This window comes from Oxyura jamaicensis, chromosome 30, assembly GCF_011077185.1.
Source record: "Oxyura jamaicensis isolate SHBP4307 breed ruddy duck chromosome 30, BPBGC_Ojam_1.0, whole genome shotgun sequence".
Taxonomy (NCBI): Eukaryota; Metazoa; Chordata; class Aves; order Anseriformes; family Anatidae; genus Oxyura; species Oxyura jamaicensis.
The window spans coordinates 130,277-155,601 of NC_048921.1; the positions used below are offsets into that span (position 1 = coordinate 130,277).

At 47.4% G+C, this 25,325-nt stretch overlaps 2 protein-coding genes and 1 long non-coding RNA gene across 7 annotated transcripts in view; 2 read left to right on the forward strand and 1 right to left on the reverse strand.

The window, feature by feature from the left end:
• Window positions 1-392: 392 nt before the first annotated feature.
• Window positions 393-23,900, forward strand: GMIP (GEM interacting protein). Of its 2 annotated transcripts, XM_035308731.1 has the most exons (22): window positions 393-1,259; window positions 2,149-2,286; window positions 11,788-11,881; window positions 11,979-12,054; window positions 12,925-12,988; window positions 13,660-13,785; window positions 14,042-14,106; window positions 14,552-14,662; window positions 14,903-14,983; window positions 15,345-15,533; window positions 15,653-15,790; window positions 16,151-16,341; window positions 16,638-16,750; window positions 17,542-17,628; window positions 17,858-17,956; window positions 18,043-18,182; window positions 18,454-18,642; window positions 18,745-18,882; window positions 18,993-19,189; window positions 19,741-20,035; window positions 21,534-21,654; window positions 22,118-23,900. In XM_035308731.1, exons 1-22 carry the CDS (start codon window positions 1,010-1,012, stop codon window positions 22,624-22,626), a joined length of 3,411 nt encoding a protein of 1,136 aa, XP_035164622.1. In that variant the 5' UTR covers window positions 393-1,009; the 3' UTR covers window positions 22,627-23,900. The 2 variants fall into 2 exon arrangements, with proteins under 2 accessions (XP_035164622.1, XP_035164623.1); XM_035308732.1 differs by lacking the exons at window positions 393-1,259; window positions 2,149-2,286 and adding an exon at window positions 5,383-5,633.
• Window positions 2,535-9,221, reverse strand: LOC118155460. Of its 2 annotated transcripts, XR_004745894.1 has the most exons (6): window positions 8,213-9,221; window positions 6,052-6,163; window positions 4,258-4,353; window positions 3,775-3,986; window positions 2,796-3,164; window positions 2,535-2,601 (listed from the first exon to the last, which is right to left on the reverse strand). It is a non-coding gene; the product is annotated as an uncharacterized LOC118155460 (long non-coding RNA). The 2 variants fall into 2 exon arrangements; XR_004745893.1 differs by having other exon boundaries at window positions 2,796-3,986.
• A 1,170-nt stretch (window positions 23,901-25,070) lies between the features above and the next one.
• LPAR2 (lysophosphatidic acid receptor 2) overlaps window positions 25,071-25,325 on the forward strand; it is an 18,738-nt gene continuing 18,483 nt past the window's right edge. For 2 of the 3 annotated variants that reach the window (XM_035308738.1, XM_035308737.1), the window contains exon 1: window positions 25,071-25,271. The gene's annotated coding sequence lies outside the window, so the exon portion shown is untranslated. The remainder of the gene's footprint in view (window positions 25,272-25,325) is intronic. The other variant, XM_035308734.1, reaches the window with a different exon arrangement.

Sequence of the window (25,325 nt, forward strand, 5' to 3'; positions counted from 1 at the left end):
CTGTGTAATTCTTGCTCTACTTTTTTCTCATTTCACGCAATACTTCCCCCAAAAGGCCACGCTGCACTGGACCTATAAGCTAGGAAGAAATGTGCAGGATCACGAAGATGCTTCGCAGGCTTTAGAAAGCAAAGAGTTAATGAGAGCCAGGTAGGAGGATCAGCCTGATCCTACAGATGGCAGAGATAGCCTGGGAAGTGAGTAATTTCATAACTCCCGAGAGGAATGTGGAAAATCCGCATCGGCTGACACCTGCCTGGGGTTTCAGACTCACCCCACGCAGACGGCACGTAGCTCCGCTCCCCTGCAGGGGCTGGCACGGGGCAGGGCACGGCGGAGCCTCCGGAGCCCCTCTGCAGCCCCTGGGAGGGAACGAGGACGTTTTTCTGGCTCCATCAGCACGCGCCAAGATGCCACGGGACTTGGGGTAAATGGCCAAGAGATTTCTCCCTCGGAGAGGTCATGGCTTTTTCCTGATCCATCTTTCGGCTGAAGACAGGCAATGGAAGAGGTGGAAAATGTTCTCTACAGGTCGCCCAAGACAACGTTTTTACTTGCAGATAATGGCGTGCTAAAGAAGAGAGACCGATATGGAAATGCGGCGCCGTTGCATACGGATATTTGGGGCTTGTTTTGATTTCCAAGTTTTGCTAGGAAAAAGTTTCCTAAACTCGGGTTTCTATTTGCTGAAAGGTGTACAAGGAAATTTGGTAATTAAAACCTAGCAGGATGAAGAAGCTAGAAACCTAGAAGCCACTGGATACAGCTCTCCCGGATTAGAAAATGAGTAAATGCTGAGAGCATGGGAATTCATCTCACCCCCTCCATCTCTTTCCATGTATTTCATCTTGCGTCTCCAGCGGCTTTTACAGAATGCTGCTCCTCTTCCCTTCGATGAGCGAGAGGCGTGCTCAGGACCTGCAGGACTTTGGGAATCTGCTCCCAAAAACATAGCCCAAGAAAAAAAGCTCACCCGGGGGACTGGGAAGCGCAGCGCCGCAGCCGTGCCATGAACGGGACAGGAGCCCGGGATGACACCGGTTCTGCTCGGACCGTGGGCAGGTTGCCCCACAGCAGGCTCCTTCCACCGGGCCACGACTCCGAATTCCTGGCTGCTGTCTGGGCTTCGGTGCAGAGCCCCATCCCTGGGGACCGGGGCAGCCGCGGGGACCCCATGGCCGGCGAGGTGCCTCGCGTCGCCAAACACCTGAGGGACATCGACGGGAGATTTCAGAACTTACGGGAGCTCTTCCGAAAAGGTAAACCTTTAAAAATCCATTTATTTGCTTACAGCTTAACGTTCAACATATCCCAACCGTGGGCAAACGCAACCCGGCGTCGTTCTTGCTGCAGTATTTAAAACAATGAATCTAGATGGCCCTCAGATAATTTAGGGTGGCTTCTCTCTGTATGGATATTTAATTATTCAAATGCCTTCTCCTGTAATGAACTGCATCCACAGATCAAATTTCACAGCACTTAGCCATCCAAGTGCACAAGTTTCCTTCAAACGCAATGCAAAAAACCGCCCAAGTGCTACCGACAACTCTGCAATTACTTGCAAGTGAGTTAAACCGGCTGGAAAAAAAGGGTGTCTGCGGTGACTCTGTTGAGAGAACTGGGATTTGCCAGAAGTGCTGTGCCTCCCTGCCCTGCACACCAGCACTTCTGTCCTCCCTCCTTCCCAGAACAGCTCCGTTCCTGCAGGACTCGTGCCCCAGGCATGCCGAACGAGTCAGGTCGGTGATGCTTCTCCAGCCAGCTCCCAGCTGCGGTGATGCTCGTAGCTTGCTTCTAACAGCCCCCAAACCATGCCAGCTGAACGTGGAAATTGGACTTGCCTGGGCTGGCTCAGCTTTGCTGGCTCCCTGTCCCTCGCCGAATATCTGAGTGCTCAGCTCAGGGCTGTGTTTTTCTCTTAAACCCTTCAGATGTAAAGGCACAAGGATATGCAGCAGTCCCCCAGAAGGAACCAGGATGTTTGGTCTTCAGGGTTGGTTATTTTCTGGGTTGCAAAGAACTTCAGTATTTAGGAAGAACAGGGTACCTCTGCTGCACCGCTGAAACGACTTGTCCCTGGGAGAAGTGAGGATGAGAGTTTATGCATGCAAAAAAAAAAATCATAATTTTCCCCCTTCTTGATTTTAGGAGAAGTTTTTTCAGGCCCTGTTGAAGCCAGACTGGCAGACCTCCTGCAAGCCATCTCCTCCTTCCTCAACACGTACCCTGCTTTGACCGGGGATGCCATCCAGCCCGCCGTAGCGACCCTTATCACCAAAATCCGTGGTAAATCCTTAACCTTAGAGAACTTGACAGCTGCTGTAGTTACTGCCTTCTGCTCAGTGCTAATGGAAAGCTTTCACACCAGGCTCAGCACACGTACACGGGTGTATAAAGCACGTGTCACTACCGAGGCTGAATTCAGCTGCAAGTGCTGAATTCCTGCATAACCCCTGCAAAATGCTTTTACACGGCTGCTTGTGAGAGCACGGCAGGAGGAGGATTAGATTGACCCACAGAACCCTAGGGACAGCTTCTTTACACAACCCTCGGAGGTCACCAGGGCACCACACACTAATTAAGAAATACTGATAACAGCCTCTAGGAAATAAGAAATAAGAACAAATACTAATATACTTATATATATATATATATTTATATAAAGAAGAAATAATTACTGTTCTACTCCACTCTGACCTTCTTGGAATATGAATCTTTAATGCTCTTTTTATTCCTGTGTTGCATATTGCTTTCTTGGGAGCTCAGATATACTTAAATCTAGTGGAAAACCTCACCTGAAATCTAGTTGGTTGAAAACACGATGATTTCTGGCCCTTGTTTTGGGGACCCGGTGAGCTTCAAGAGGGAATACTGAATGTCCTGTCCCAATATTCTGCCCCATGGGCCCCGCAGAGCAGAGCTAGCACTGGCACGAGGTTCTCATCAGGGAACTGGAAAAAAAAAATGAAAGTGCACCAACCGAACATCTGCTTTCACTCTGCGGTTCCTTTCCTCCCCCATCTTCAAAAGCCTTGCTGATGTGAAAATAGGTTTGACTTACAAAATAGCAGCGGTGATGTAAAATGAAGTTTAATGAGATCTGGTGGTGGGCTGCTCCTGGGTACTGTTGGAGTGCGCGGCAGTAGCGTGCCATCGTGCTTGTTCTGAAATAGTAGTTCATAAAATTAATTCTTTAGACAAGCAGTACGAGTTTGCAGGCTGCTCTGGAGGATCTCAGTGACACGAGAGCTGAAGCAGCTTTCTGCTCCACAGTCAATGGTGATTTGGCTACACCAGCAAGTGGAAATTACTGCCAAGGGACCATGTTATTATGCTGTGTAAAACCCCACGCTGCCTTGGAAGTGGAAGATGAGCCCTATCTCAGAAGCTCTTGGGCTTCCCTTTGATGCTCCTCTGATCTGCAAAAGAAAGTTTGGAGTTTTACCATCCCTACTCTTACAACAAGGGCAAAAAGGGTGAGAAATACGAAAAAAAAAAGGGTGAGACACACTCATTCAGCGAGAATGTTTAGGAGACAGAGTGATGAAACCGGGAATTTGGATCATGAGTTGTATTTCTGGAAAATAAGGAGTCACACCCCCTGTCCTCTTTTAGCTTTTATTAGCTTTCTTATTAATCGGGGACTGGGGGTGTTGACATACTCTTGCAACCCTTTTGGCTATAAATACCTTTACAAACACACTTTTTATAGCTTTTATCTGTAAATACGGCCCTTTACAAACCAGATGTGATAATTACACTGACTAAAACTACCTGTAATTACATGGATCGAATATAGGGAACTGAGACACGGGCTAGGGAAGCTTTGATAGGAGAAACTCATCGCGTTGACACCCTGCTGATGCCAGCAGCACCTCACCGTGGCTGTGCATCCTCATTCTCCTGCTGCCTTTTAAAAGCCAATCGTTAATTCCTGAGCCTGAGCAGAAATCACCGGAGTTCACACGTGCCATGTCCACCTGAGCCTGAAACATTCGATGCAGAAGCAGTAACTCAAGGATTCCAGGAATTTTTATTTTTAGTTTTAATGTTAAACGAGTGTTAATGATAGAAAGGTCAGCTGACAAAACTAAGTCAGAATAGAGGAGGAAGAGGAGGACTTAGAGGAACTGTCATGTGTTGTGTCCCCAGTTGTGTATTTAAAACCACAGAAACTTGTGAAAAACAATTATCCCCTGCACTCTAAAAATACCATTTTCACTTAGATTTGCAGGAAACCTACCCCTTTTTACCCACCTGCAAGTAGCTAGGGCCTAGGATTAATGCCCCCCAAAATGGGCAGTGTTTTCCTCTGCTCCACACACCAAATGGCCTCGGAGGTCAGAGCTCATGCTAAGAAGGAAGATAAAACGAAAGGGATTTAGCACCGTGATTTCAACAGATTTGAACCAATATTATATGTTCAGGGTTGCATACGAAAACAGAGCTGTTTTAATTATTCATAGTTTAGTCAATCGCTGCTAAGCACAAGTTTTTTGTTTGTTTGTTTGTTTGTTTTTTTGTTTTTTTTTGGCTGTCACATTTTTGCCGTCGCTTTCTCACACTAATATTTGCAGAAGATAAAGTTCCTTAAATTTCTGCTCGCTTGGATCTTTGAATAAACGTTTTCTATTTCCCATATCACAGCTTCGTCCCCAAATCCTCACAAAATTGAAGGCGAAATGAACCGATTTTAAAAGCAGCAGTGCTAGCTAGGTTCTCGCACTCGGTAAATCAATATCTTGTAGCCGAGGTGCAGCAAAACATCCAGCAAGGGGAAAGAGTGGGATGTAAAGGCTCACATGATACATGATACAAGCAATAGATTTTTTCCTTAGCTTACCAAAAACCCACAAAATCAGGGTTTGTTTTTATTAAAGAAACAACCCCCAGAAGGTTAGGTTTCAGTTTTGCTGGGCTAATGCTCCCCGGCTGAAAAACATCTTGATACAAGTGACAGATTTTTTTCCTTAGCTTATCAAAAACCTACAAGATCAGGGTTTGTTCTTATTAAAGAAACAACCCCCCAAAAAGGTTAGTTTTCAGTTTTGCTGGGCTAAAACCGAGGTGGGCTGTGATCTCGAGAAGGCTCCCTTACACTCTTACACCACACACGAATAGAGTGGAGGACCCCTCACGGCCTGGCATCACCTTTGGGATGAGATCAACAGCCCCTTAAAGCAGTGGCCACGTTTTTCTGAAAAATCCTACACTCCTGGCGAGCCATTTGGGGTGAAACTCAGCAACGCAGCGGAGGCTCAGAAGTTCATGGGCATAAATGAGAAACGGACCCCGAAATGGCCCTTTCTGTGCCGTATACCAAGCCTGAAATGAGTTATGCAAATGGGACGATCAAATAAATGTATGCTGTGCACTGTTTCCCCACACGGAAGCGTGTCTGCAGGAAGCAGATTTGGCTGCAGCGGCCGCACGCTCACCGGCGGCGCCCCTGCCACTTGTTTCGGGCAGGTCCCCTTCACATGCAGCCTCCGGATCGTCTCGCAGCATCTCATCTGAGCAGGAATTAGTGTTTTGCTTAATTCCGCCGCGATACAAAGCTGGGTAGTTTGGGATTCTGCTGCTTTCAGACCAAGACACTGAAGATTCAGCCATGGGGGACCCAGAACCAAGTGGTATGTGATGGCATTGAAATAACCTTTTATACAATCTTTTATAAGCGTTATAATGTAAGCTTTCGGGGTCATGATGTGACGTGAGTGGCAGATCAGCCTGCGAGCCACTTAGCAAATACAGGTGATAATGGGGTTTCCACGATGATCCTGACTGCTGAGCTCATTGAATCTTTCTCGGACGGATGAAATTATTTGATGCATTTGTGCTGGACCTTGACTTACGTAGGAGGCAAGGATGCAAACTGCCTTTTATTTTCCAGGAGGCAGCAGGTAGAGCTTTCTCTCAAGAGATCGGTACATCATGCTGGTACTTGCACATCGTTTGTTCAAATCTCTCTGAAAAAACTTTAAATCCTTGCTCTTAAATATGTCAGCCTAAATTATGAACGTAATCGGCATGAATCTGAGTAACACTTACTGAGCGTGTAAGAGTTTTCTGTACCAAGCATGAATCCCTCCTGCCAGAGGCCCGTGTTCAGCAAGGGCCGGTCCCTGGCACTTTGGAGAGAGGTGGAAAAAGCTCCCTGGCTCTGTAATCAAGGAAACACAACAAGAAACATTAGACCTTTCCCTGCTATTATATTTATATGCTGCATTAAGCTTGTAGCTAGAAAATTCATTATTTCAGCTTGCCTTTCACCTTCCAGCAGCTGGGTCTTGTCACGTCTTTGTCATAAAAACTGAAAAAAAAATAGCTAATAGGATTTCTGTATCTCGTGACCACATGCAGGGGCAGTGAAGGGACGCTTCAATGTCTTTGATAAGCTGGGTTTCCTTACAGGTTGCATTGTGAGAGCAGTTTTCCGTGCACCTTTGCCCCACAGACTGCTTTGGTGTCTTCAGCAACACCTCCATATGGGCCCCACAAGTGACATTAAGATCTGTCGTGCTCACCATACAGCACTGTGCCGAAGCACGAGCTTTTTTTTCTGCCTGAAGTTCCCCTTTTGTACACACCCAGGGCTTGCAGGGGTCCTCTTAGCACAGCGTTGCATGTGAACCTCCTGTTAGGCAACCACCTGCTGTGTCCTTCTCTGCTTCTCAAGGCAGTCCTCCAGCCTGGAGGAATGGCATCCACGCCTAATTTGCTCAGATATTTTCCCCAGTGGAAGCAAAACCATTTCTGAGGGCACCAAAGACTGCAATTAATGGCTGTCTGCCTTATTTTGTTGGTTTACGATCATCATCTCGTTGACCACAAGGAGCAGGCATCTGTTTCTGAGACCTCTCTCGAACCCCACATGTTGGTTAAAGCTGTATTTTTATGTTAAAAAAGGTTTCACCGACAAACCTGTGACCAAGAATCCCCTCTGGAATGGGGTATGTCTGTAAGTCCTCTGAGAAATCAAAGCGAGCTGTATCCACAAAATTCCTTTTATCAACAGAACCTCCTGCTTTAAAAGGGGGTTGTTTTATAGCTCTTCTGCAAAACCAAGATGACCGGTGTGAATTATTTTGCTCAGTCTTATCTTTTTAGCCAGTAAGTGTCCTAGATTCATTCTTCTGTTACTAACTGGGAGTTCCTTCTACTGCTTTCCAGTATTGGAAACATCTTGTGGGCTTCACTGTCAGCCTAAATCCTTCCTAACTGTCACTGACATTTCCTTATTCTTAATATTAAAGAAACAAGAAGCCAGAAGCTTAACGCAGCTCTTTGATCACTTAAAAAGTGAGGCTTCGTAGGCAGCTGAACACTGCATGGTGCTGCGATCTATCAAGACACAGCTCTGCCAGCTTTAAAGGAAAATATTGATGAAATTAATCTCATTTTTATTTTGCAAGCTAATGCACCTGCACCAACTTTCTGCTGTCAGACATCCCAGAAACATTTGCAGTTTACACATATTTTTTTTAGAAATGAATTGATGTAGTAAGTGGAAATTCTCCTTTTTATACACCGACATGTTTCATTAATCCCCATGTTAATACGTACTGCTATTTAAGACATCTGTCTTTGTGGGTATTTCCTGTGATCACACTGTTCAGCAGCAGTTCTGATCTACTCAAGAATTAGCTGATTTTGTAAATTCAGTTTGTTCCAGGGCTTTTGTACGGAGATAACATGAGAAATCAGAGCAGCGGATGGGAAGTGGTCTTGGTTTTGCAAAACCATTGTCAAGAAGCTTGGTGTTCCAAGGCTGTTCTAATTCCAGGCAGAGGGATGCTGACCTAGGCAGCCTTTAACAGCCTGAGTAAAAAGGGAGGATTTCACACAGAAAGAGATCATGAAAGTCTGAGTTTTCAGACCTGAGATTTTGATTTGGCCCAGTTTGTTACAAGCCGTGCCGTGACTTAACAGAGAGTGTGTTTTGTGTAGTTGCTGCAAGTCTCATGCAGGGGATTTGCTGTGGTGGAGAACTTCAGGAGCCGCGCTGCAAACTGCCAAGCAGAGAAGGAGGAAGGCGCTACCGGGAACTCTTGAGACAGACTTGCGATATTCGGTCGACTGTGCCATGCTGAATTCGGGCTCAGACATTTATCTCATTTCACAGTAACCCTAGCCGAGAGGGAAGTGATGCTTCTGCTAAAACTGCAGAACAAGGGCTTCCAAAAATACCCGCGGCACTTTGCACACCCACCTCTGCGACAGCTTGTTCTCCCCGCGATGGCAGCACAGGACGAAGAGCAGCAGGCTTCCCGGACGGTCGATGCACGTCAGAGGACAGCATCACCTCCCTCGAGACCCTCAGATGGGGCAGAGCTTTGCATGACGGCTGCCCGGCTCCGGCGTGAGGTTTTCTCCAGGACGCAGGTCCAGCGCTGGTGCTGGATTTCTGCCCTGCTGCTGGAATTGCTTGATGTCAGGGAGAATAAGGAGGATTAAACAATAATCACCGTCAGAGGACACAGAAAGGAAAATATTTGCAGGCTGGAGGAATGTGATAACATCCATTTTATATTCCAGGGGCAATAGTGTACTAACCTCTCAAGCCATCCTTTTGCTTTAGGGCAAAATTGCTAGATGTTCGGATAGGCTCAGTCTTAGTCTCTTTATCTGCTGTTGGGATAACCACGTCCATCACAGTGAATTGTGTTCAGGACCCTGAGTTTTTCAGGTGAAAGCAAACAACTTGCTATCCAAGCAGACCTTTTTTCCCACTTGCATGAATTAACTCTTTGCCCAAGAGCAGTAGACATGGTGAAGAACTGCCATATCTTTGTGTATATATTCTGAAGGGAATAGGAAAAATACAGTGCAGGTTATAGGAAAAAACAGTGCAGGAATAGGAAAAAAAAACAGCGCACAGTATACACCTGTGAGAGAATCCCTTGTGAGAACCCACGCTCTCTGGGATTATCTGGGTAGCTCTTATTAAAGAATTGTATTTTAAAATAGTTATATGGTGTGCAAGCAAAGCACTTGAAGGTGTTATTGCATTTCTCAGTGAGAAAACTGCATCCGGGAGCCTGAAGAGCTGCATAAAGAATAGATGAATGAGGATGAATATAAGGATAATGAGGAGAACAAGGTCCTTCAAGAGAAACAAGACTAGGAATGTGGGCTTTTAATCACCAGAAGAGTGAGCTTCTGCATCAGCATCAGTTGTCACTGGGATGTCCAGTGAGATAACTGGCCTCGAAATGAAGCTTCCATCTGTAATTTAAGAAACAGAGTTACTGAGTAGTGACAAAAAGGACTGAACCTGTGTCTGTCTCGGGCCTGGAGTCCTGTGGCCCAGATGCTGTGAGCCTGCGACCTGATCCTCCCTGTGAGCAGGATTTGATGGATGAATCTGTGGGTATTTATGGGAGCCCCTGCAAGCCTGCCAGGCAGTACAGGAAAAGGTGTACAGATGTTTGCACATTTAACAAGTGGGCTTGATTGCAGGAAGGGACACCTGGATGGTGTCTGGCAGCTCAGCTGTGGCGATACGTTCAAGGCTCTTCAATTCCTTCGAGAGATACGCAGGGGGTGCGCAGGGATCAGGGCAAATCGGTGCTGCTCCTGAAGGACAAGGGGAATATACAGGGAAGGGGCTGCACATGGGGAAGCACACGTTTAAAATCATGAGAATGCAGCTAGTGACATCGGCTACAGCAAGGCTAGCTAAACTCCTTGGGCCCGACTTGCCTAGCATCTTGCTTCTGTAAGCGAAAAGATAAGCAAAAGATTGGTGAGAACTCGAGGCTCTGACTTATTTTACCGTGCCTTACAATGACTGCTTTCAAAAGCGAAATGTTTCATTCTGCTCGTCGCCAGCACTGCTAAACTGAGTCATTCCTTCCTGTTGTACAACCCCCCCCACTCGTGGTAAACGAGAACTTGAAGGCGTCTGACTGCTCAAAGTAATCAGACCCGTTAGGACCCACGTTAAATTAACATGCTTGGATTTGTTAGGCCTTGGATTCTGAAATATTTGTGCCTCTTCTAGAGAAAGAGCGCGAGGGGGTTGGCAAACTCCCTGCAAACCCCTTCTGGGCACTGGCTGAGCAGGGTGGGAGACGTGGGTTTAGAGACGTGGGTTTAGAGACATGGATTTCGTGGGTTTATCACGATGAACCAGGACAGGCTCACAGCGTTAGCACCACTGGTGCTTTTAATCCCTTCCCCAGGTCCTTCTGAATGGTTTGTTGCAGTTCCTTCAGGTGTATGGTAAAAAACGTGGTTTTCAGTGTCCCATTCGCTTTTGGAGTAAAATGCTCATAAAACTTTTAAAGAGCAAGGCCAGCAAAAATCTGAATTATTTGCTCAAAGGCAAGTAAAGCTCGGAGTGTTCCAGCTCGTTTCTGGGTGCAGAAGTGAGCACGGCATCTGGTCTGCACCCCTCTGTGCTGAAGCACACTTTCAGCATCCCACCCAGCCTTCTTCACACTTATTTCTGTTTTCAGGCTCATAGATGGGTTTAATTCACACCCCCCCCCCCTTTTTTTTTTTATTTTTTTCTTTTCTTCCTGTTGGTTAATCGTGGCTTAAACCACCACGTTTGTAGGCTTCATGGTATGGCAGCTCCTAATCAAACCCTGGCTCAAAAAATCTGTATTTTTCAGGACTGACACGAGGCCCAGGAGTAGCTATAGCTAAATGAAACACAAACTGACTTTTCCACCAAGCATCATTCGAGTGACATTTGCAAGCACTTGCTCATTTTGACAGCGAACTCAACTACAAGTGAAGCAACTTTAGATTTAGGTCAACCACATCCTGTTTCCTGGAATGTCAAAAGGACAAAGAATAGTGAAGTTTTCTTTTGTTTTTTTAACACTTGTGCCCAGTTTTATATATGTATATATATATATTATTTTTTTTTGCACTGACTCAACTCAGGCTTTCATCCTGACTCAACGTTAGTTCCTGCCCTCAGTGACAAATGTATAACTGAGTGGAAAGTGAGATTAATGGCACCGATCACCTCATGTAAATTGCATGTGCTTACCTCCTCCGTGCTGTGTGTGCAACTGCAGGCGGGACACGTAGACTTTACAAAGATCTGTGGCAGGAACCCATCGCCCCTCGTGTGGGAACAAGTCTGATTTCTGTTTTTCGTGCCCAATAAGCTGTACCTGCTGGGGACTGAACGAGATGCAGTATTTCATAACGGGGATTATCACCATAAATAAGCACGTATGTAATACTGGGGAAGCTCTGCACATTGCAACACGCACGTGATGCAGAAGGAAGGGGCGGCTTGTGCAACTCAGCCTGGGCACCGCAGCCACTTCTGCTGCTTTGCCCTGCACATGGTCCTTTGGGGCATGCTGTGCTCCGTCCAGGTTCAGAGCACCCCTCTGCACCCCGTGAGCCCCTCCACCGGGTCTGCCAGTGCACTGCCAGCCCTGAACCGAGGACAGTGCCCTGGCTTCAGCTCGGAGCAGCTGTAACGAAGATTTCTGTGCGCTTTTCACAGCTTGGGTCTGATTGCAAGCCCTGAAATATCACAGATATCTCCTGGGGACACCCACAGGCTCACTTTCCAGGGGGTTCTGCCCAAGGAACCCTGATAAACTTATTGCTCAGTGTTCTCTTTTAAATCCCATCCCACTTTGGGCCTCACCTTATGCTTTGCCTGGCCATTGCAGTTTGTCATGTCCCTATGAATCCACTCGGGATAGCAGAGCTCAGCCGCGTCCCCCTGCAGCTCTGGAAACCATCCAGCAGACCTCAGGGAGCTCTGGGCTGAGTGCTCCAGCGAAACGATTTCTTCTCCAACCCCAGGTCTCGACAGTCAAGAAAGGGTACCTGAAAACAAGAAGCGATACAGTGAGATATTCCGGAGCCTGGACGACTTGGAGATCTCCATCGGCAACGCGTACGTAGAGATACGGGGCAGAACCACTTCTCTGGGTCTTTGCAGCCCTAACTTAAAATTTTTAACTTATTTCACGTCATTCCTTCTCATTTTACAGGACGGTTGATTTGTTCATTGGTGACGCTGACAGCACTGACGACACAGACCTGTCTGCAGAAAGAGAGATTGTTCCGGTAGGCAAAGAATCACCCATCTTAATAATAATAATAATAATAATAATAACAACAATAATAATAATAATAATAATAAAATAGCAATGTCTTTTGCCAAAATGCATGCTACTCGGATTGGTTTTTGGGTGGCCCTCTGAAAAAAATAGTTATGGTTTTTACTCGAGTAGACAAAAAAGAATTGCATAACATTTGGTTATTGCAGGAATGGTGGTGGCAAAAGAGCAGACAATATTTAGTGGGAATGTTCAGGCATATAGGATAAATAGGATTATTAGGATTATATCATAAATAGGATTATTTAGATTTATATATATATATATTTTTTTTTCTGAAAAATGAGATGTGGAGATCGCTGGTTTAAGTTCTGCACTCTAAGAAAAAGACCAGACAAGAGAGCAGACCTAAAATACATATGGGAGTCATGCATCAAAAGTTTCTAAAGTTCTGGCTTTGACAAACAGAAGCCCTTTAAAATAGAATTTAATGGTTCTTTTGCTTGCTTTGGGCAGTGTGGGTCTTTTGGGGGTAATTGGCTTCATTTCATGCCCTTCTGTGTAAACAAAGGGGCTGGGAACTTAATTTTTCTCTGACAGCCACTGTCCTCATGTAATCATATTATCCCCGGAGCTAAACTTAAAAAAATAATAATCAAATATTTTGGGATTCATAATAAAATAAGAGCTGCCAGCATTCAGTCATAGCAGTCCTTTTCCAGCCCTAATCTCTCTGCATTAACAACGTGCTTCCTCCACGTTTCTGTTCATGGCAGACTTTTATACTTTTTTATGCTTTTTTGAAGGATCCTCCCAATTTCTCACTACTCCTTTTCCTTCACCATTTCCCTCTTTTTCTTTTTTTTCCTCCCCACAGCCGAGCGAAAGTTTCTGCAAGAGCAAAAGCAGCTCAGAGAAACAAGCGCAGGGAGACATGACAGGTAAGATCGCAAATTAAAACGACGACGTGCATATTTCATCAATTAACGTCTCGTTAGGAAGGCGCTCGTGAGGTCCTGACTTCCAGATACTGAGGCTTCAGTCCCAAAAGGTTTTGGGCACAGTGCAGATCTTTCTTCGAAGCACTTTTGTTGCCTGCTGGGACGATTCTCTTTGGGTCTGTGCTTGCCAGTGGCATCATAAAACGCGACACTAAATTGTTTTTTTATATGAAGTCCCCACAAAGGAAAAAAATATGAGATTTTCTAAGCTGCTTTCTCACATATTTCAACTTAAAATGTGTTTAGATTGGCTTACTGCAGCATGATATGATTATCTTCTTCCAAGGAACAAGAATCCTTGCGACTCCACACATTGTCACCCAGTAATGCGTTAAGTTCCCCACCTGTGGTTTTCAAATTAAATCAAAGCACTAATTAAAAGCGGGGGTAGAGGAATACACAGGTCTAAACCACCTGGAACGTGTACGGTTTGACAGGTAGGACAGCATGGGATTGCCATAAATTGGTCATGACGATTGTTCAGGGAAAGACCTTTTTTATGGCTGTTATTTGGATATTCAGAGCACCAACTCCAAATTTTGCCACTCCTGGGGGAGCCTCTGTCCACCAGCTAGAGCCACGCTGAATGTGGATTTTTTTTTCTTCCCCAGTTGAAGAGGCAGATGAAATGCTGATCAAATGTGAAGGTGGCATTGACGCAGCCCTCGAGTACGCCAAAATGTGGTGTAAATATGTCAAAGAGCTCCTCAACTGGATTGAAAAACGTCTGAGCTACGGTGAGTCGGTGTGTACGGTACCAGCCAGGAGCACGTACACCATCTGATAGCTTTTTTTTTAATTGTAGCCAAGAACATAAAATTGGAAATGAAATTATAGCAGTGAGAACCAAGCCAAACGTTTACCTTTTATTCCTTTGCCCAAATAAGAGCTTGAGTCAGATTTTTTTTCCTTACCTGAACGATCCTACCTGGCAACACCCGGCATTCACAGCCACCCCCATGGCTGTTAACGTGGTGTCTGATCCTCCTACAGAAACAGAGTTTGCCAAAGGGATTGTGAAGATAGCAGAATCGGGACGAAATGCCATCATCCAGCAGGTACGGGTCCCCAGGATGTTCCTGCTTTGCTGCGAGGGGTTTCCTCCAGAGTCCTACACAGAGCAAACGTGAGGCTGTCCACACACGTGAACGTAAATCCTACAGCAACTAACCCTCCAAAAACCTTCCTAAACTTCTCAGTGTTGGAACAATTCCTTTTTTTTTTCTTCTGTGGGCTTACAACGCGGGGAGTGATTGCTTGGAGAATCAGAGGGCAGGAAGTCGGCACGATGCTGGGAAGCATTAAAACCCTTCTGCTTCCAGCACTGCAAATCTGTGTCTGAAATAAAATATAATGCCTGCTCATTTAACCAGTGCACACAGCTCTAGTGTTACCCTAATAAAGCTTGGCCGTAGCTAACAAAGGGTGGTGAATTTAGGAAAACTGGAATGGTTATCTGTCATTTTATACCTTTTTTTTTTTTTTTTTTTTTTTTTTCTGCAGTCCAACATGCCTCTTCGAGCGCTCTATACGATGGTCCTGGAACACGACATTAAGGTTGGAAATTCAGCTAGTGAGACCGTGGGCTTGCTCCAGCAGAAGGAATTCTACCAGGTACTGGATTTTTGCGGAGAACAGATTACTTCGCTGGAAAATCAGGCAGTGGCAGCTGCTGGAGCGCTACGGAAACCTAACAGGAGTGGGGCTGGGGGAAGGAGAGATGGAAATGCACACCAGGATTAAGGGAGAAGGAAGCACCTCGCAAGGCTTGCTTTCTGTGTCATGCCCTCATCTGCCAGATACTTTTCCCTACCTCTTAAGAAACTTGCCATCCTAACTCTGACTCCTCCGCAGCCTCTGTCAGCCAAGAAGAATGAGATTGAGAAGTGGAGGAAGGAATTCAAAGACCAGTGGACAAAGGAGCAAAAGAGAATGGTAAGAGGCTGAAAGATGGGCCTGACCTTTACGCTGGTCACAGCTCAAAACACTGAAAACAAACGAAAACGTAGCAGTTTTGCAAATTCGTAAATGTAGTTTGTAAACAAAAACATTTATGAACAAGTGATAACTAAATAGCGTAACATGCATCCTGCCAAGGACTCCTATGGAACGCCTGAGCTCTGGGAGGAGAGGAAGGGGGGAGTGTTTGGAGGATGGTATCCGTAACAGTCCCTTGAAGCAAGAGGCAGGTGCTTTGCTTGTGAGCGGAGCACCGCTGTGATTTGTTCCTCCGGCGGCCCCGCGTGGACTCCTAACCCTACGTGGATCCCTAACCCTATTCCTTTGCCTGTCCAAGAACGAGTCCTTGTCATCCCTGCGCAAGTCCCGCCTGCAGTACGCGCAGCGCTGCGAGGAGCTGGAGAAAGCCAAGTACCTGAGCGCCAAGGCAGAGGACGAATACCAGAGCGCAGCAGTCGTCAACCCCGGCAGCGCCAGCAAGCAGCTGGAGAAGCGGCGCCGCTCCTGCGAGGAGGCACAAGCCAAGGTGAAGAGTTTCGGGCCAGCTGCTGTTACCCCCAGCCAGCCCACGAGCCGTGTTTCGGCAGCTCCCTTCCCATCCCGGTGACTTTCTCCTCCCTTTGCTCTGCTCCCCACCGCGCACAGGTCCAGGAAACCGAAGCCCTGTACAAGATGTGCATTAACGACGCCAACTTTCGGAGGCAGGAGCTGGAGAAAGTGCGGGCACGCATCGTCTCCCACATTCGGAAGCTCATTTACCAGGGAGACGAGGTGCTGACGTGGGTACGTGTAATTTCTCCTTCTCATAATTTCTCCTCATTTCAGAGAAAATCCTCTTTGGCATAAGAACACTACCCTCTTTTTTTTTTTTTTTTTTTTTACCTGATGCCTGACCATTCTCCAGCAGGTGAAATCAGCACCGACCTGCTACTCAAACACTTCTCAGATACATAAGAACATTTTCAATTACTACTGCTTGCAGGACAGATATCCAGAAAGGCTAGCAAAGCAAAAACAAGAAACAGTAACAAATAATTTGTCCCGTCCGTCCTGCAGAACAGAATAATGACATTAAGCAGAAGTCCAGGTAACCGAGGTGGGTAATGCAATGCCTTTTCTTTTTTTTTATTTTTTCCCTGTAAGGTCACATTAAGGATGTTTAAGCAGCGACAGGCTCAGTCAGAGCACATCCCGGTGGGATACCAGCACCTGGCCGAGGTCTGCAAGCCGTACAAAGTGGGCGAGAAGTACCTGGAGTTCATTCAGGCTCTGCAGAAGAAAGACATCCACATGGAAGTGTTTGAATTCGAGCCTCTTGCTTCCGGAGGGCAGAGGTAAGGAAAAAAAAAAAAAAAGTGGAAGACAAAAAAAGTGGTTATTTCTATCATTTGCGAAAGGTTTGGATCGCTCTGTTCTCAGATGGGTGCTGGTTTAATTCCTACTTTTTCTTGTGGATAGACAAGGTGAAATTGCATCGAACAAACGCTTTCCTAGTTTTACGCAAGCGTTTGCTCCTTGAAAACTTGGCTTCTACCCAAAAGCTGCCTGAAACGGATGTCTTTTGGCATCCACGATGCAATATTGCTTGCCATTCTTCATCTCTGGAAAATCTTTTCCGACCCCTTCCCAGGTCTCCCCCCAGCAGCAGGAAGAAGATGTCACTGCAGTACACGGGATGCAGCAAGGACGCCAGCACTCCAGAAGACACGTCCAGAAGGCAGTTCTCCCCAAATGGTGAACAGAGTAGGTTGAATTTAATAAAGGCCTAATTTTTTTGAGTCATCGTTGTTCAATTTAGATACCGTGGTAGCCAAAAATAGGTGGGAGATGCTCTCAGATCTTCAGGACAGTGCTTAAGGCTTTGCTCAAACTGGGAGAGAACAGAGCACAGAGACTGTGCTGCTGCTTCTTACTCTTGAAAAATACAGATTTTCTGGGAGTTTGGCTTGAATTTTGACCCAAACCTGTATATAGCCAGTGGCACGTTCAGAAACCCATCCTTAATTCAGGCTCAGCCGTTGCTGCCAGGAATCATGGCAGAGGATGAACGGTGATGCAGCTGGGAGCTCCGTGGGGCTTTCACGGCTGCTGTTTCAGCTCAGCCTTTAAGTGTATTTATATCATTCTAGCAAGGAAAATTACATTTCTTTACAGGTTTAAAAATGTATTTCACTGTCTAACAGCATCTGTAATGCAGTAATGCATCCCTTTCTAGAGTAGAAGCTGTTTATTTATTTATTTCTAATACAGAAGGGCATTATCTAGATGTCTTTACCTATTATATAAATGTCTTTTGAAGCCTAACTTGTTCAGGACAGGTTGCTGCTTTGGCTTACTGAGCACCTGCTTGTTTGTTTGTTTTTTTTTTTGCTTTAAAGGACATTCACCAATAAATAAGCAGATGTTTTGAGAAATAATTGCTAATGATAAACATCCAGTTAGAGGCATTCGCAGGTTGCCTCAGCTGAAGGCAGTTCTTAGCAATTTCCCCAGGAGTGCTGGGGATGGTCGCTCACCGTGCCCGTCTCCTGCAGGTACGAACAGATCCCTCTGCAGCGACACAGAAAGCCTCGGTGGGAGCTGCGAGTCCCGATCCCTGGACTCTCCCAACTCCAGCCCAGGTGAGAGCTGCACAGATTCTTACCTAGGATTTAAAACAAACACAAGTAAACTATTAAAAAAAAAATTAAAACAAACACAAGTTTGTTTTACTTGTTTTTTAACAGTTCGTGTTTGTTTTACAAGTTTGTTTTATTTCCAAGCATACTAGGATGGAAATAAAGCACATGCTGATCCACAAAGAGGATCACAGAGATGAGACCAGCTCTTTGCATTTTCTCTCTTCTCCAGGAAACTCTAATAGGAAGCTGCTGAAAGCTCCATCCACCGGCACCATGTCCTCCTCGGATGATTTCGAGGAAAGAGATTCGCTGCAAACCTTTGAAAATGGTGAGCGACATAGGATAGCTGACTCAGGAGCTGAACACCGTGCTTTCCTGCCCAGTTACCAGTTCCTTTTTGTGCTGTTTCTGCAGAAAACGGCTCATCCCAGCAGCAGTTCAGGAACATCCTCCTCTCCAGCGCGGCGCAGACCCACCGGCTCAGGAAGCTGCGGGGGCCGTCCAAGTGCCGGGACTGCGACACCTTCATGGTCAACGGCTTCGAGTGCGAGGAGGTGAGAGCTCAGCTTCATCACAGACACTTTGTGAGCAGCCGGTGATCGTCCCACTGGAGGTCTGAGGGGATGAAAGCCCCCCCTGGAAAGTTACGTGATTTTTCTCCCAACACCAGGCACGTTTTTCAGTGTATGGGTACACCACCAGTTGCCCAAAACAGCCCCCTTGTACCCCAGGAAGGGACTTTGATAGAGTGGGAAGAGGAAAAATCCTCCAAGGAGACCTGGACTACAGCTAGAGCATAACTCGGGGGGATTTCTGCCTTTCCAGTGCTACCTGGCCTGCCACAAGAAATGCCTGGAGAGCCTGCTGATCACCTGTGGCCACAGGAAGCTGCCGAACCGAGTGCCCCTTTTTGGCATCGACTTCACCCAAGTTCCTCGAGACTTCCCCGAGGAGGTTCCCTTCATCGTGGTGAAATGCACGTCGGAGATCGAAGCTCGTGCCCTCGGAGTGCAGGTGAGTTGTTCCGATGGGTGTTTTGTCTCAGCGTCATCGCCTTCTCCGATCTGTTCTCGCTCCATCCTGAACTCCTGACCTATTCCCTTCTCCCCAACGCAGGGGATCTATCGGATAAGCGGGTCCAAAGCCCGGGTGGAAAAGCTGTGCCAGGCCTTTGAGAACGGCAGGAGCCTGGTGGAGCTCTCCGATCACTCCCCCCACGACATCACCGGGGTGCTGAAGCATTTCCTGAAGGAAGTGGGTACCAAACCTCTACCAGACCACCGCGTTCAGCCCTCCACGTTCCTCAGCACCAGGCCAGCAGGATGAAGTGACACAGTTCCCCCCCACCCCTCCTCTCGCTGCAGCTTTCGGGACCGGTGCTGCCGTACCAGCTCTACAACAGCCTCATCGCGCTGGCCAAAGAGCTGCAAAAACCTGGGGAAGAAAGGACGGACTGCGCCGGCTTCCCTTCGGACCCCATCCAGAGCATGAAGGACCTGCTGAGCAAACTGCCTGGAAGCAACTACAACACCCTGCGGCACCTCATCGCCCACCTGTACAGGTGAGGAGCAGCACTGGGGGCGTTAGGTGCTGACCCCGGGGGGCTGCTGCTGAGACCCTGCTGCCAGCTCAGCACCGAAAGCATCCAAGGGGAGCTCCTGGGCTTCCTCGACCTGGGCTAGAACCAAGCAGGAGGCTGTGAGGAGGGTAAGAAGTCATGGGAAGGAGAGACTTGCAGCAATTAGGAGAAAGTGTTAATGACCAAGCTTGGTTATTAAAATACAAGAAAAAACATACAAGAAGCTCCTTGCTGATAACACTCTTGTTAAAGTGCAGAGCAAGAGGTCACGTAACGTGAATGAGGGCCCTCTCGTGCAGCTCAGAGCAGGGGTCCCAAGAAAAAGACCTCTCGTTAGAGCTGCCCAGACAGATTTGGGCAACCTTGGGGATTTTACTCTTGTTTTTGTGCACAGACCAGAGCTCTTTTCCCCTGTGAAAGCTGGCGTTTCCCTCTCTACTAGGAGATGCGGGGCTGGTGCATTCCCTCTGTGTACTCAGTTTACTGGGGCTGAGAGCTGGGAAGCCCCTCACAGTCCTGTTTCCCTTCCTCAGGGTGGCAGAGAAATACGAAGAGAACAAGATGTCCCCAAACAACCTGGGCATAGTGTTTGGGCCCACCCTGATCCGGCCAGGCTCGGGGAGCGACGTCTCCATGTCCTGCCTCGTTGACTCTGGGTACCAAGCCCAGATCGTGGAGTTTCTCATCCAGAACTACGAAAGGGTGTTCGGGATGGATGACCTGCCTCCGTCCCTATCCCTCAGCTGTGAAAACCCCTCGCAAGAAGCAGCGACAGAAAAGGATGAAGGACACCAGAGCCCAAGCACAGCCCAGAAAATAACCCTAGAGGTAGAGCTGCCAGACGCTGAGCTGGGCTTGCTGACCCTGCTGTAGGGACAGGAAGGCAGACTGGCAGATAAAGAGAACTTTATTCACACACACATAAAAAAAAAAGCTGTTCACTGTCAGGGGGTTACTCCAAGAGGAAGGAGCAGAGAGCCTGTTGCACATGGAGTGGGAGAACTAGAAAATATATATTTATATATATACAAGCTAGAGATCACTCATCAGCTTCTCAGCCCACTCTGGACAGTGGGTTTTGCTCCATGGTTTATATCCCAGTCATTCTGAAAAATTGTGGGTTTCTCCATGCTAAATTACCCGGGACACTGCTGTTTCCCTGTGTAAACAGCTCGACAGCTTTGGAAGCAGCTACATCAGAGCCAGCGGGTTCCCTGGTGGAACCCTACAGGGCTCTGCTGCATTCCTGATCCCTGGCCGTGGATCCTTATTTTTTTTATTTTTCCTGAGGGCTCTGAGTTCTTCCCCAGCTCCACGGCTCTCTCCTCAAAATAGTTCGCACAAACTTCACAGCACTTTAAAAAAAAAATTGGCATAACACCCCCAAGCCAGACATGGCTGCTCTTTCCTTTCCAAGGCTGGTGTGATGAGTGAAAAAAAAAAAGAGGAAATTACTTTCCTAAAGTTAAGCCAAAGGGCGTTGAACCCTGGTTTGGGGCTCTCTGCCTCCTGCAAGACAGCCTGTCTGCCACGATCACACCCATGCCTGCCGTGTAGATCCACTGAGGAAGCAGAAACTGGAGTAACTGTGAAGACAGCTGAAAAAAATAATAATAAAAGAAATCACCAACATAGACATAATTCGATCCCTGTGCGCAGAAATCCCACGGGGCTCATAAACATCCACAGAAAGCACTGAGATGTGCACGGCTATTGCCTTGGACTATTTTTAAGGGCATTTTACAAACGTCCGCAGCATGACTGAACCCTACAGGTGTCGCAAGCCTTTAGGAAGGGGAGTTGCTTCTCAGGGCACTCATTTTGTGATTAATAAAACCGACTTCTGGAGCCCCTGCCCGGGTGTCCTGGTCCTTGTGCAAACTCACACTGGTTCCACGCGAGCTCCAGCTCCCAGACATCCCCGTGTCCTTCCCTCACCCGTCCATCTGCATTCGAGCATAATCTCGGTGCTATAATTGCTTGGTTTCAGATGTTTCCCCCTTTTCTGTCCTGAAACGGGGCACAGGAACCTCAGTCCCAGCACACAACTGCTTTCCGGGGGGGATTTTGTGGCAGTTGGGGTCTGCCAGCCTGGACACTGCTCTTGAACCAAAATATTTTCCTGTGACCCAGCCCTGGGACCTTCTGCACGCTCCCTCCCTGCTCCCCCAAGCGTTACAGTTAATCTAAGACAAATCAGGGTATTTTCTACTTAAGTTTTCGCTTCCGTTCACTGGGCTATAGCAGCAGTCGGGGTGAAGCGGGAGCTGGCTGTCTTCATGTCAAATGAGAGTGCTGTGTAAACACTCCTGGCTTTTTCCAACAGAATTTCTCCTCCCAGCACGGTTTAAGCGCGGACTGTGTGTCTGATAACTCGTCTTCCAGGGAAGCCGTCAGTGAGCTGACTCTGGAGGGAGCCCCCAGCCCATTAAGCGCGGATGCCCTAGGTAAACGGAGCGGTGGTCGTGTGTCATGCACCTCCTGCCTCTATGGTACACAGCAGGGGAAGCGTAGCCGGGCCTTTTTCCATCATAATTATTCATAGCTGAGTACAGAACAGCACCGTGAAGCTTGCCTGGCAGTGCAAGCACGTTTTCTGGTGCTCACAGGAAAAGAGTGCGCTGCCTCGGCTCCCAGGCCCACAGCCACCCGCCAGCTCTGCTGGCTTCAGTGTACCAAGGACAGCTCTAATATAAACCCGATTCATTCCTCGTGCCTCTTCCAAGCGTGCATCTCACATTTCTTCCGATGAACAAAGCTGTTAGAGGGTGGAGTTTTCACCTCGTAGTACAGCAGGGCTTTCAGCATCCTTTCTGACAGCAACAGAAATCCTCAGCCAGAACTCTTTGCTGCAGTAACCCTGTCTTTTCTGCTCTAAAATAACTGTTTTCTGTTTGTTTGTTTGTTCAGAGATGAATACAAGCACTGGCTCCGAGCTGGAGGACCTGGAGGACTCCGTGCAGGAGAAGACCGACAGCGATTCGGACACGGTCCTCGGCACCCAGCCCAGGGGCCATTTCAGTCGGCAGCCCGTGAAATACATCCGCGTGCAGGCAAAAACGAAACCAGTCATTCCCAAGCCTTCCAGTTTGCCCTTGAGGACCACCACGTTATCCAGCACGGCCACGGACACCGGCGCAGAAGGCAGCCCTGCCGACAGCAGCTCCACGGCAAAAGACATCCTGGGGGAGAGGACTCGGAGCAGGAACAGCTCGCCCGACACCAGCACGCTCAGGGGCCGCTCAGGAGGCAAACAGCAGCTCAAACACTTTGAGATCACGGAGGAAACCGCCAGGATCATCTCGAAGCTTAAAGCCGACGGCACTTCAGCATCCCCCAAGGGTTCCCTGGAGAGCCTGGGGTCTGCTGAGAAAGAAGTGAAACTCAACCCAGAGACGCTCCCGGAGCAAAGCCTCTAAAGGTGACAGCAGAAAGGGGACTGAAATCCCACGCCACGATTCCTGTGGAAGGATGGAATAGCAACGGGGTGAGAATAACATCCTAGCAGCTGCATTTACAAAGCAGGCTGGAGGAAAAGAGGCTTCTGCTGGGAACTACCTGGAATTTGAGCTGGCCCAGGGTTTGCTTATTTATCCGCAAACCCACACGAGCCTGGTGTCTCTCTCTGGAACATGCCCAGTTTAGCACGAAGCACAATAGAAGGAAAGGAAACACAGATCGTCTGGCTGGAAGGATGTAGCCTGGCAGGAGGTAACTGAAATGTAGGACACTGGGCAGAAAACATCCCCAAGTGGCTGCTTTCTGGCAGCTGCAACGGGCACTGATTTTCCTTGGTTTTATTTCACGGCATTTTTTAGCGTAATGCTAATAAAACAGGGTACATGGGCAAAGCACATGCACTCCGGATGCCTCTGTTGCTGGAACGTCCACTTGCTGGTCAGCACAAAGCTGTTTTATAAAGGGGAAAGACACTGCCAGACCCACTTCTCCAAAACATTAACTCTTTCCCTCGAATCATTTCGAGCTTCCGCAGTACTCGCCATGCTGGTGCTGTCACAGAGGGGCTGAGCCCCTAGAAGATAAAACCTTCAGATCAGTCTTAAAAGGAGGTAACCCCGAGGTGCTGGGGCTCCATCTCACCTGCACGGGGCTCACCCCAAGGCTCCTTTCTGCCCCCCTGCAGCAGATTTTCTGCCCACCCAAGTGGGACGGGAGAGATCTCATCCTACAGTGCCACCTCTCGACACACGACGGCTCATCCCGGGGATAGCTTTGCACGGTACGATGGGCCATGTTGCAGGTGCCCTCGGTGTTTTGCTGTGTATACGGTGTAAATACAAATACAAACTTCTGGGTTTACTCAGGAACCCAACCCTGCACTGGGGTTATTTTCAGCGATTACCATCAGCTGCAAAGACACTAGCACGCGTATGAAGATGGAAGAGATAAGTGCTAAAAGAAAACATTACACTTTCCCAGCCAGCTGAAGAGGTTAAACAATCCACCTTCCAGATCTCTTTCATCTCATCAAGAGATATGTTTCGGTCTTAGCAGGAGTGTAAAAGAAGTGCTAATTCTTTAGCATCTCGTCTTAGCATTTGTACAGTTCAGCCTAAAGAGAGTTTGCATCTCTGGCGCGATGTATATTTGTTAATATATTGCTTTGAGTTCTTGCATACTAAGTTATCTTTTACTGTAGAGCTTCTGTAATAAATGACCGGGTGTTTTATTATGTGCTTATCCTGTGTTTGCTAAACGAGCATAGTGAAGGCTTAAGCAAACACTTAGTGGACTATTATCGTGGGTGCCAGCTGCACTCAGGTCTCTATAAACCAAAGTGTCATTTCCCCACAAGAATTCATAATCTGAGGAACCAGCAGGGCCAGAATAGGCTCCCTGGGAAAACGCTGGTTAATTTTGCACACTTAAATAGTTAAATAGGAGAGTTGCTCTACAAGGAGAAGCGTTCGGGACTTGCGCAGCACTTCTGCCCTCTGCTTTTCCTTCCAGCAGTCCAATGCATGCAAAAAGCTATTAGAAAAAAAAAAAAAAAAAAAAAAAACTCACTTACTCTTACCTTGTAACTCCTCGTTACTTGCTGCTTTCTGCAGAGCCGGTAATTTGTTGGGGCTGAGAGCTGCCAGAGCATCGTTTCCAGCCAGAGCTGTACGGCTGCCAGGTCTCACTCGCACGGGGAGAGCTTGGACGCAGCGGCAGAAACCTCTCTCCTCCTGCTTAGGATGGGGATTTTCTGTCATCCAGCCACAGCTAACATGGTTTGGTTTGGAAAGTGAAATGCTGAATTTCAAACGAGCTTGGCAGGGAGGGGAAACATCATTTCCTCATGCTCTTCCCCCCTCCTTGACTCTATCTTCACTTCAAAGCAACCTCAGCCGCACATACGTATGGCAAGGGACAGGCACCAGCCCTGGGAAATGCTGACAAGGAACCACCTCATCATCTTTTTTTCCCTCATTCCTACTACAAAGCTGGAGCAGGGAAGCTCTTTGAAACCTCCCGCCAGCTCCTACTGCTGCCTGCAGCCAGCTGTTCTCACAGCAGCACCTTGTGGAGCTGCCACATCACAGCATTTGCCATGCAGCTGATAACAGGAACCCAGAGCAACCTTCTCGTTTATTTTTTAATCAGCAAAACCAATCTATTTCAAGCATTTTTTTTTCTTTTATTTTTTTTTCCTCCCCTCCAATTATTCCATTCCCTCACTGAGCAGGTCAAAGGCCCCAGGACTCCCCAAACAGGGACCGCAGCCGGGCTGCGTATGGTGCCCTCTGAATTCAATTAGGGAACCAGTTAATTTTAGGCAGGGAGCCGAGATGCCCTTTTCCTGGAGAAGCCCCTTGGAGTCTCTCATTTGCTAATCACTGAGTGTTGAATTGCAAGCAGGCTACATGAGAGTGCATCTCAAACTCAGCAGATCCCCCCCTAGGTTTCCTGCCCTCCAATAAAGGAGCTCTTTAACCGACCTTTATCCTTCTAAAAAGCTCAAATAAACCTGCAAGTATTACAACTCTTAAGGGTTTTCAGGTTTTTCCAGTAAAGACTGCTGAGGGATTTACCTTTACAGTGTTCCAACTAAGCCAGGGTGAGCAAAGCAACAAGCAGCACTTTTTTTTTTTTTTTTTTTTTTTTTTTTTTT